General features: G+C 39.0%; 1 protein-coding gene across 6 annotated transcripts in view; it reads right to left on the bottom strand.

Annotated features, from left to right (window-relative positions):
- Positions 1 to 10,232: 10,232 nt before the first annotated feature.
- The window catches only part of CUL2 (cullin 2), a 97,353-nt gene continuing 94,850 nt past the window's right edge, over positions 10,233 to 12,735 (bottom strand). For all 6 annotated transcript variants that reach the window (XM_070601635.1, XM_070601638.1, XM_070601634.1 and 3 more), the window contains 2 exons: positions 11,801 to 11,917; positions 10,233 to 10,804 (listed from right to left, as the gene is read on the bottom strand). In XM_070601635.1, coding sequence (XP_070457736.1) covers positions 10,673 to 10,804; positions 11,801 to 11,917 — 249 coding nt within the window. In that variant the 3' untranslated portion in view covers positions 10,233 to 10,672. The remainder of the gene's footprint in view (positions 10,805 to 11,800; positions 11,918 to 12,735) is intronic.

The following is a 12,735-nucleotide window of genomic DNA, read 5'->3' as shown; positions in this document are numbered from 1 at the left end:
AACAATAAAGAAACAGAAACTAACAAAACCCTTCTGTATTCATGTTCTTTTCCACAAGTTGGTTCCCAAAGCTTCCTTCCTTTTGCTGAAAAATGGTATCATTAAAGTTATCAAGAGAATGCAAAATGCCAATATATTTCTCCCTTAGGGGCAGGGCTTAATCTGTGGTTGTCAAAGATTTGTGAACATAAGAAATAATCATATGGCGGTTTTGCTTTTGGCTCAATTACCCTCCTTCTATAAATGTGTCCTTACCTCAAAGTGGGTGACAAAGGCCACCCACTGAAGTACAGGAAGACAAATCATAGACTGTGTGGAAATGACTCAAGATTCTCATCCATTTTCCTTCTTGTGTTTGTGATTTAAATACATTTACTATATTCATATGGTAGTAAATATTTGTTACCGTCTAATCACATCTAACCTGGACATTGTTAATTCATGAGCTGAAGAGTCAGGGTAATAAGAATGGATCAAAAAGCCTCTATGGATTGTTTTCCAAGATCCAGGTTCAGAGCACCTATGCAGCAGCTTCAGACCTGTATAACCAACTGCCTGTTCCATTGGGTTATCTCAAAGCACATCAAATGCAAGGCGTCTATAACCAAGCCAAATATCTTCCTTCTCCATCCTCATCCTCTTCCAGGGTTCCCCTAACTCACTGAATGGCATTAGTTGTGAAAGCCAGAAATCTAGGTGTCATCTTTGACTCAACCCTTTCCTCACTCACCCAATCCATTATCAAGTCATGTCAATTTTATCTACTCCATCCCTCTGGAGATTACCACTGCCACTACCAGAATGGCTCACTGTCTGCTGAGGTCTCCTGTCTATACACACCATCCATCATTAGCCCTCTAGAGTCCACTCTTCACACTAATACAGCCTGTCCATTTTCCACTAAACTTCGCAAATATTATCATGAAATACTTCACAAACACCAAAGAAAAAAACAAATAAATATGTACACTGTAAAGCAAAAGAAATATTCATGAAACCACCATCCAAATTAAAACATTACAATCATCAAATCTTTTTTTCATGCAAAAGTGATTCCCTTGCTTCAAGTTCACATAATTCAGTCACATAGGTGTTTCAATTCTTAGGTTCTGGCTGCTCCTTCTTACTTCAGAATCTTTGCTGTTGCTCTGGTTTAAAATATGCTCTCCCACCTTCATTTTCTGCCCTTTGAACGTCTCTTCTGCAACCCTCCTGAGTACCCGGATTTTCCTTCAAAGCTCTTTCATTTGAAATGACATATTTATGACAGATTGTTACAAGTCTAAAAGCTCCATGTGGGCACAGACTGTATCTTTTTTGCTTCTCAGTGCAGCAGTCATACCCACATAATACCCTGGCACCAGTGAGTGTTTGTTAGATGATCAAAGTCAGGTGACTTGCCTGAGTTATGGATGGATGGCAGGGGAAGGAGAAAGCTTAGAACTTCCTAGGTAGTGCAGCCACTGCATATGAAACGGTTCTCCCCATCAGTGAGTCCCACCTTTAATGGATTCTAGCCTATGAGGTTGTATGTCTCCTGGAAGGATTGCCTCATGTGATTACCTCAGCCTTAGATATGCTCCATGGACATATGAAGCTTCAGTCCGTGAGCCTTTCCATGGTGTCTCCACTCATTTAGCTACGGCTTATGTACAAGTGCCCTTAGGACTAGTATTTTAAAAGTTCACATCTTTACTTTGATCTTGCTCAGTCACGAACCTGTCCTAGCAACATCAGCATCATAGCGGAGTGAGGTTTCCCAGTAATCTCTCCCCTCCACTATACCATGAAAAAGACATCCATACTCCAACAGAGGACATCCAAACGCAACACAAAAGACATCAGAGAGACCCATGCAGCCATATGACGGAGGGTGGAGAGGCTGGAGCCCCCCTCAGAGGAGGTGGAACAGGGCAAGAGAAAACTTTGTTCCCTCCCCAAAGACTGCAATCAGGGACCCTGGGAGACCTCCAAGAGGGAATGGGGGAGGGGTCATTCACTCACAGCAACATCAAGGATCCCCAGGGCCCTTGCAGCCTAGAGGGAAGCCCTCTATCAGGGCAAAAGCTTTGGAGGGGGGTGATTTTATCAAGCCAACACCCCAGCAGAGCAGACAGTGAGATCACAGGGAGAAAACCCAGAGAGCATGCAGAAGAAAACGCCCCTCCACAACATGCCCAGCCCAGCTCCACTGCCTGGGATCTTCGCAGACCGCAGAGGGCTCAGAATACATGGCTCTCGACCCTTATCCAGTTGCAATAGGCAGTAACTGTGACCAAATACCACCTGGATGCAAAAAATCAGAGCCACGCCCTCTAGCAATACCAAACATTATATTAAATCTTCAAACCAGAGAGAAAACAAGCACCCAGAACTCAGTCCTGAGGACAGAGAACTATCTAATCTAAATGACAAAGAATTCAAAATAGTTATCAAAAAACTCAACGAGGTAAAAGAGAATGTACAGAAACAATTCAACGAGTTTAGGAGCTACTTCACAAAGGACATTGAAACTATAACGAAGAATCAATCAGATGAAAGACACAATGGAAGAAATAAAACAAAATATGGATTCCCTGAATGCTCAAGCAGACATCATAGAGGAGCGTATCAGCACAATTGAAGACAGACATGTTGAAATGCTCCAGATAGAGGAGGAGAGAAAACTAAGACTAAAAAGAAATGAAGAAACTCTCCGAGAAATATCTGACTCAATTAGGAAATGCTACATAAGAATTATAGGTATTCAAGAGGGAGAAGAGAAGGAGAATGGAGCAGAAGCTTGTTCAAAGAAATAATAGCAGTACTTCCCAAATCTAGGGAAGGAGATGGAAACCCATGTGGAAGAAGCTACCAGATCTCCTAAATATGCCAATGTAAAAAGACATACTGCAAGGCAGATAGTAGTGAAACTGACAAAAGTGAATGACAAAGAAAGAATACTAATTGCAGCAAGGAGAAGAAAATAACCTACAAAGGAACCCCTATCAGGCTGTCAGCGAATTCCCCTGCAGAAACCTTACAGGCTAGGAGAGACTGGAAGGACACATTCAAATCTTGGAAGGATAAAAACTGTCAGCCAGGAATACTCTATCCAGTGAAAATACCCTTCAGATATGATGGAGAAATAAAAACGATCCCAGACAAACAAGAGCTAAGGGAGTTCATAGCTATGAGACACCCCTTTCCCCCAAGAAATCCTCAAGAAGGCCCTCATTCCTGAAAAAAACAAGGGAGAAAGGGGTTACAAAGCACGTAGTAAGGAGATAAACAGGTAGACAGAATCAGAGCAGGAGAGCAAATACTCAAGTATTGCATTAAAGACAAAGGGAAGGAAAACACCAAAAACAAAGATAACCTTGTCATTTTAACCACGAACTCACAACACAAGATGGAATAAGATGTGAGAAACACAACTTAGGAGCAGAAGAGGAAAGGGACTGAATCAGTTTAGTCTAAGGAAATAAGAAGCCATCAGAAAAGGGCCTATCTTTTCCATGAGATTCTGAAGACAAACCTCATGGTAACCACTAAACAAAAAAGCAGAACAGAGACACAAAGAATAAATAAGGAGAAAATAAAGAAACCCAACATAAAATACTACATAACTCAATTGGTAGATGAAAATACACAGGATGAGAAAGAAAGGAAATGCAGCAGAACTGAAAAGCGAGTGATAAAATGGCAGCATAAAGCCCTTAAACATCAATAGACCCCAAACATAAATGGATTGAATTCTCCAATAAAAAGACACAGAGTGGTGAGACGGATTAAAGAAGAAGACCCAACAATCTGCTGCCTCCAGGAAACACATCTCAGCTTCAATGACCAACACAGGCTCAGAGTGAAGGGGTGGAAGACGATACTCCAAGCTAATGGCAAACAAAAGAAAGCAGGTGTGGCAATACTTATACCAGACCAAGTACACTTCAAGATAAGACAGCTAAAGAGAGACAAAGAAGGGCAGTATATAATGATCAAAGGAACATTCCATCAGGAAGACATAACACTTAGAAATATCTATGCACCCAACAGAGGAGCACTGAAGTTCATAAAGCAGCTATTAACAAACCTAAAAGAAGATATTAATAATAACACAATAACAGTAGAGGACCTCAACACTCCAGTCACATCAATGGATAGATCATCCAGACAGAAAATCAACAAGGAAACAGCGGAATTAAATGAAAAGCTAGAACAGCTGGACTTAATAGACATATATAGAACACAACATCCAAAAAGAGCAGAACACACATTATTCTCAAGGGCGCATGGAACATTCTCAAGGATAGACCAAATGATGGGAAACAAGGCAAGCCTCAAAAAATTTAAAAAGATTGAAATAATAACAAGCATCTTCTCTGATCACAATGCTATAAAGATAGAAATTAATAACAAGAAAAAAGCTGAAAAGGGACAAAGATGTGGAGACTAAACAACATGCTACTGAACAACCAATGGATCACTGAAGAAATTAAAGGAGATGTCAAAAAACATGTGGAGACAAATGAAAATGAAAACATACCATCCCAACTCATATAAGATGCAGCAAAAGCCGTATTAAGAGGGAAATTCATCGAAATACAGGCCCACCTTAACAAACAAGAAAAACCCCAAATAAGCAATCTCAAACTACACTTAAATCAGTTAGAAAAAGAAGAACAAACAAAGCCCAAAGTCAGCAGGAGAGAAATAAGATAAAGCAGAACAGAAATAAATGCTATTGAAACAAAAAGGCAGTAGAAAGTATCAATGAAACAAAGCCCTTAGCCAGACTTACAAAAAAACAGAGAAAGCTCAGATAAAATTAGAAATGAAAGAGGAGAAATAACAATGGATACCACAGAAATACAACAGATTATAAGAGAATAGTACGAAAAACTATATGCCAACAAAATGGACAATCTAGAGGAAATGCATAAATTTTTAGACTCTTACAACCTCCCAAAGCTGAATCAACAAGAAACAGATAATCTGAACAGACCAATCACAAGGAAAGAGATTGAAATAGTAATCAAAAGCTTCCCAAAGAATAAAAGCCCAGGACCAGATGGCTTCCCTGGGGAATTCTACCAAACTCTCAGAGCGGATTTAATATCTATCCTTCTCAAGCTATTTCAAAAAATTAGGAAAGATGGGATGCTTCATAACACACTCTATGATGCCAACGTCACTCTGATACCAAAGCCTGACAAGGACAACATAAAAAGGAAAACTACAAGCCAATATTGCTGATGAACATAGATGCAAAAATCCTCAACAAAATATTGGCAACCCAAATTCAGCAATACATCAAAAAGATCATACATCATGATCAAGTGGGATTTACACCAGGGACACAGGGATGGCTCAACATCTGCAAATCAATCAATGTGATACACCACACTAACAAAATGAGGAAGAAAAACCACATGATCATCTCAGTAGATGCAGAGAAAGCATTTGACAAGATACAACAACCATTTATGATAAAAACTCTTAACAAAATGGGGATAGAAGGAAATTACCTCAACATAATAAAGGCCATATATGACAAATCCACAGCTAACATCATACTCAACGGGCAAAAACTGAACGCCATCCCTCTGAGAACAGGAACAAGACAAGGATGCCCATGGGGCCAGGCCCATGGCTGAGTGGTTAAGTTCGCACGCTCCGCTACGGTGACCCAGGGTTTCGCTGGTTTGGATCCTAAGCGTGGACATGGCACCACTCATCAGGCCATGCTGAGGCGGCATCCCACATGCCACAACTAGAAGGACCCACAACTAAAATATATACAACTATGTACTGGGGGGATTTGGGGAGAAAAAGCAGAAAGGAAAAAAAAAAAAAGAGATTGGCAACACTTCTTAGCTCAGGTGCCAATTTTAAAGAAAAAAAAAAAAAAAGACAAAGATGCCCACTGTCGGAGGTGAAGGACTTATACAATGAAAAGTATAAGACATTATTGAAAGAAATAGATACTGGCATAAAGAGATGGAAAGATATTCCATGTACATGGATTGGAAGAATAAACATAGTTAAAATATCTATACTACCCAAAACAATCTACAGATTCAATGCAATCCCAATCAGAATCCCAATGACATTCTTCACGGAAATAGAAGAATCCAAAAATTCATTTGGGGCAACCAAAGACCCTGAATTCCTAAGAAATGCTGAGAAAAAAGAACAAAGCTGGAGGCATCACAATCTCTGACTTCAAAATGCACTACAAAGCCATAGTGATCAAAACCGCATGGTACTGGTACAAAGACAGACACAGAGATCAATGGAACAGAACTGAAAGCCCGGAAATAAAACCGCACATCTCCAGACAGCTAATCCTCGACAAAGGTGCAAGAAGATACAATGGAGAAAAGATAGTCTCTTCGATAAATGGTGTTTGGAAAACTGGAGAGCCACACGCAAAAGAATGAAAGTAGACCATTATCTCACACCATACACAAAAATAAACTCAAAATGGATCAAAGACTTGAAGATATGTCCTGAAACCATAAAACTCCTGGAAGATAATACAGGTGGTACAATCTTTGACACCAAACTTAAAACGATCTTTTCAAATACCATGTCTTCTCAGACAAGGGAAACAAAAGAAAAAATAAACAAGCGGGACTTCATCAGATTAAAGAGCTTCTACAAGGCGAAAGAAATGAAGATCAAAACAAAAAGACTTGGGGCCGGCACCATGGCCGAGTGGTTAAGTTCGCGCGCTCCACTGTGGCGGCCCAGGGTTCAGATCCTGGGCGTGGACATGGCACTGCTCGTGAGGTCACGTTGAGGCGGCGTCCCACATGCCACAACTAAAAGGACCCACAACTAAGATATACAACTATGTACAGGGGGTTTGGGGAGATAAAGCAGAAAAAAAAAGCCTACCCACCAACTGGGAGAAAATATTTGCAAATCATAAGGGGTTAATCTCCATAATATATAAGCAGCTCACACAACTAAAGAACAAAAAAACAAATAGCCTGATCAAAAAATGGGCAGAGGATATGAACACATGTTTTTCCAAAGAAAACAGACAGATGGCCAATAAACACATTAAAAGATGTTCAACATCACTAATCATAAGGAAAATGCAAATCAAAACTACACTGAGATACCACCTTACGCTTGTTAGAATGGCTATAATCACTAAGACTAAAAATAACAAATGTTGGAAAGGATTTGGAGAAAAGGGAACCCTCAGACACTGCTGGTGGGAATGCAAACTGCTGCAGCCACTATGGAAAACAGTACAGAGATTCCTCAAAAAACTAAGAATAGAACCACCTTATGACCCAGCTATCCTGCTACTGGGTATCTACCCAAACAACTTGAAATCAACAATCCAAAGTAACACATGCACCCCATGTTCATTGCAGCACTATTCACAATAGCCAAGACATGGAAGCAATCCACGTGCCCATCAACTGAAGATTGGAAAAAGAAGATGTGGTATATGTACACAATGGAATACTACTCAGCCATAAGAAAACAAAAAATCATCCCATTTGCAACAACATGGAAGGACCTGGAGGGAATTATGCTAAGCGAAATAAGCCAGACTGAGAAAGACAAACACCAGATGATTTCACTCATATGTGGAATATAAACAAACACATGGACAAAGTAAACAGCTCAGTGGTTACCAGGGGAAGAGAGCACTTACGTGGTGACAGACAAGAAATAATGTACAACTGAAATTTCACAATGATGTAAACTATTATGAACTCAAATAAAAAAAATTGTACTAGGAACCAAAAATTGAGAGCTTAATAAATTATTCATTGCAACTACTATATAGCTAAAAGAATTTTAACTGGTTTGCATTAAGTATACACACTTGAAATAAATGTTCTATAGCTGTACATGTGAATGTAAAATATTAAATTCACAAGGACCCTTTGCCATGAATCAGCTGTGACCCAAGTCAATCATGTATATTTACATCTTAAATAAGTATCTTAAGAAACTAAAATATGCAATGTTTATTATCACAAGTTCACTAGAAACAAATTTTTATTCTGAAAAGTCAGGAAAACTATACGTCTAAAATGAAGTTATTTCTACCTTACAGGCTACACTACATTTATAGAGTGTATGTTAGGTCCATACTTTGACTGGGGTTTAAATTCAGGGTCTGCAGCTTCCGGCAGTCCTCGAAAACACTCTTCATGTAGTTTCCTCCTCTATGAAGGAGGGACACAGCCCATTCAACATGACTGTCTCAATGTCAAAAATAACGCGTGGAAGTAGCTGTCAGTCTGCACTCAGTAAAGGTTAAAAAAATTAACATACATTTGATAGCACTGTAGCATACACAGGTTGTAAAATCCTATAAAAACAGTAAGATATAAATAAAGTAAAACACAAACCCCAGAGTGTCTCTTCTTTCATTTATGTTAAATCAAACTGCCATAAGATATTGGACTAAAGCATGGAATAAATCTGCACCTTCAGTAGCAATTAAAATATGTGGTTTCAAAGGGAAGGGACGGCGTGTTGACAAGAGCTGCATGTTGTCTGGCTGTAAAATATATCACTGACTCACAGGTTAACTATGTCAGTACCATAATAATCTTTTTAAACTTGTGCAAGTTTTGGTCACACTGTTTTTGTTTTCTAAGATAAAGTGCAGAGAACCCCTTCCTCTCCTTTCCTCTTGCAGCTCTGAGCCTTTCTGCCCACAAGCGTGAAGTGCTGTACAGCAGGGCTGCCCGCTGAGTGCGGGGCCGCAAGCTGGGGTTTCTGCAGGCACGGTTTCGCCCGCCTGGCCTAACTTCCCGAGATGGCAGCTCTTCCCTCCACTCTCCTCTGCAGAAGGTGGGGCTGAAACCCATCCCAGCACTGCTCCCTGTGGGACAGGGACTGGCTTATAGGCAGCTGGCCGCTCTTTCTCACGCACAAGCATATCTTAATATGCTTCCTTTCAGGTAAGACGGGAAAAAGGTGTGAAGAAGACTCTTATCAATCATTTCTGTAGACCTCAGCACAAGTATTTTTCAATATATTTTCTTGACAATTAGATACCAGGATAAGACTTAATTTAACATTTATAAATACTTAAGAAAAAAGGAATCAATTTGGAAAACTTTATCAACAAGTTATCAAAACAAAGATTTGTTTTTTGACAGTGAATGTACAATATGATATGCCATTATTTCCTCTCTAGGAATAAAAAGAAAATGAGAAATACAGTAATAAGTAAATATAAGCTCAGTAGATTTTTTCAACACTTGAGACATGAGTTAGAAAAAGTGCAATTGAACAAACCAATTGTAAAAGCCATTTTTGCAACAATAAGAGAAATCTGAATATGGACCACATATTAGATGGTATTAAGTAATTATTGTTTATATGTTAGGTGTAATAATGTCATTGAGGTTGCTTTTTCTTTAAAAAGGTTTTATCTGTTAGAGACACAAACTGACGTATTGTAAGTGAAATGATTTATGTGGGATATGCTTTAAAATATTCCAGCTTAAAAAAAAATTGTGCGCATGAGTGTGTTGTAGTGCAGGGATGGGGGGGGGGTGGCGCAGATAAATATGGTAACAGACCAAAGTATTCTAATACTGCTGTTGATATATATAATAAACAAAATAATGGAATTTCACGTCTCTCTCTGAGTGGCACCTGGTGTAATGCACTATACAGATAAAAAAGGTATTTCAGTTATGCATTGCCAAGCACACTTGTGACTTCTGAGAGTGAATCTAGTGTTGCAATTTTAGGGCGTAATGGTAACAGGTAGGTAGGAGTATGGAAGGAATACACTGGAATCACCGGATCTCCTACAACTCAGAGAAAGGCAGAAGAGATGCAACAGAGCTGGGATATTGGACTATATTAATGTATTATGAGAACAAAAGCAATGTCTTGGTTTTGAAGGCAAAGCTCTTTCTATACGGGGCTTGAGGTCACCACATACTCTCTTCATATGTCGTTTCTGTGGTGTAGCACAGCACCAGAAACTCTTGATGGAATTAAATCCTCAGCATTTAAAACTCATATCCACCGCAGTTCTAACGTATAAAAACAAAACATTCTTTACGCTGAGTGCCTTTTTATGCATTCAAGAACACTAAGCTAGACATTTTCTATGTAGGATTTAAGCAGGAGTACAAGTGAATTAAACCATTCAGAGAAAAATGCAACGAAAGCTGCATTAGTTTTGATGACCCATGAACATTGATACATATTATTTTGTGTGATACTTCATCCACATAAAAAAGGCATTCTACTTCTTTATTTTTTTATTTGACAAGCAGCAATATCATGTTTGTCATTTTAATGTAGATACAATTATTAGGTTATCTGTCATATTACAATATTTAAGTTTTTTATTTTATGTCCTTTAAGATACATTAAAAAAAAAAACACATCAACTGCAAACGTGAAGGGGAGAAAAAGCATGGTACCCAACCAGATTTCCACATTTCAGCAATACTTCACTCATTCTTTTAATAAAGTTTTAAGAAATGTCAGAATGACATGAGCTTGAAATATCTCTAGGCATTTTCTCGGACGCTCATGACGTGGCACTGGTGATGTTGTAAACAGCAGAAAAACAGGGGCTGCCAAATGACCAAATTATGGAGGCACAGGCCTGCTTTTTCCCACAGGAACACACCAAATGGTGACGGCAATGACCTCACACCCACACTGGAGGAGAGCGACATCACGCTACGTAGCTGTATTCATCTGCTGACGCTTGGCTGCGTTCAATGTACTGTTTGTCTATGAGAACTTCAATACACTTCTTAATCATGCTGATGCTAGGATTAAACCTAGCTCTTGACTGGCTAATCACCTGTGTAAGAGAGACACAGATGTCAAATTACTGCTAATCAATCAGTTATAATTACTCTTAACCATCAGCTATAAAGGGCCTCAAATTTACTGAGGTTTCATCAAACAGACCTAATCCTATAGGAAAAATATACTTAAAATAATTATGAAACTATAGTAATTAAACTGAATAAAAACATCCTAAATGGATGGGCTTGATCTATCAAGTGAGTGCCGCGAACAACATCAAACTTTTTAAACTCAGAGGACAGTGCACAAGGAGAAAGGAGGCATGAGATCAATTTCAACGTGACGACCAAAAATGCTTGTATGCAAATAAAAGCCCCAACGTTCATGTTGTGAAGGAATTAAAATGCAGAATACTGATATATACTAAAACAAACTATAAACTAATTAGTCTATCTAAATACTCACACATACCCTGCAGTTCCATTTAACGTCTATTCAACATCCAGCTCTTGGCTGAAGTAACACTTTCTCAAGAAAGCTTTCCCCAACATCCCCTTAGTCAAGACCTTTATATACATTGTCATAGTACTTTATATCCTTTTTAAGTGCATGTTAATCCAATTTTATATTTACCTGCATATTATTTCAATAATATATTTCTTCCCTATTAGACTGTGAGCTCCAAAAGGGCAGGAACCATATCTGTGTTGCTCTGCATTACACCCCCGGTGACTAGCACAGCACTCTATCACATGGTGACACTCACATACTCATGGAACAAATGTATATTTGATGTGGTCAAGTTCCTTCAATAACTGGACAGAAGAGTCAATAAACTGGTGAGGTTTAGATCTCTAAATTCAAGCCAAAGCAAACCTGAATTTAATACTGAAATTACGAGTACTGTTCTCATTAAGCAATGAAGCATTTCTTTATGCTGCTTGGGAATCATATTAGTTCTATATTGTCTTTACAAACAAATCTTCCTAATTCATACATTGGTCACATCCTCTCCCCCGGGAAGTCTTGAGGACTTGTCCTCCTTTACCTCTTGAATGAGGGCGTTATGCCGAAGTACTTTCCGTGCTTTCATGATACGAACTATAGCAGCTTGCAGATACATTTTCCGGTCCTCATCTACAGCACTTCTAGTCTGTTCCATTTCCTGTTTTACAAGGAAAAAAAAAAAGCAAATGAGACATTGTCATTGAACTTATTTTTAAATCATTTTTTCAGTGAGTTTACATAAATTTCCAATCAATATTGAGTATCAAATTATACAGTTATAACGTGCCCAATATCACATAGCCATTACCAAAAGAATATCTACAGTGAGCTATATATAATTTCTTGGGCTAAATTTGGAAGGCTATTTTAAAAAAATTAACACTATTATAAACTGTACTCAATGTAAATAGGCAATGAAGTAGAACTTAAACGACACAGAGCAATGATTTCAAGACTGCTGCCCTGTCAGTGAGTACCGACTCTATACCACAATGCTTTTTGATGCTTCAGTAACTGGCTGCAAGTGCACACTGGTTCAGGGTTCAAGGGGAAAAGTTGTAAAGAGTTCCATTTGGATCAAGCAGAGAAGCCAGGAAAGATGGGCCAGAAATGGCCAATCTCCGTGGAGCTCAAGGAAACACAGTAGAAGCAAGGCACTGAAGCAGGCACATTAATAGGGATCTCAGAACCGCTTTCAAAGGATAAAATACAATCCACACATTACAAATTATTTTTCATTAGCCTAGAGGAAAATGGGATCCTGAATATTTTAGGGTTCAAATTTAATAGCAATTAATCACCGTTTATGTCCCCATGGGGGAGTAAGTTCCTGAAGAGGACCTGGCATCTTATACACCCTCACATCCTGCCCTGAGCCCAAGGACAGGGCAACTCACAGAGGCAATGAGGAAATTTAACTGATACGAACAGGCTATCCCAGACCAACTGGATAACCACTGCTGAGTTACAGGGCAG

Source organism: Equus przewalskii, chromosome 30, assembly GCF_037783145.1.
Source record: "Equus przewalskii isolate Varuska chromosome 30, EquPr2, whole genome shotgun sequence".
Lineage (NCBI taxonomy): Eukaryota > Metazoa > Chordata > Mammalia > Perissodactyla > Equidae > Equus > Equus przewalskii.
Note: the sequence above shows the minus strand (reverse complement) of the source record. Positions and strands in the feature narration are given on the sequence as shown.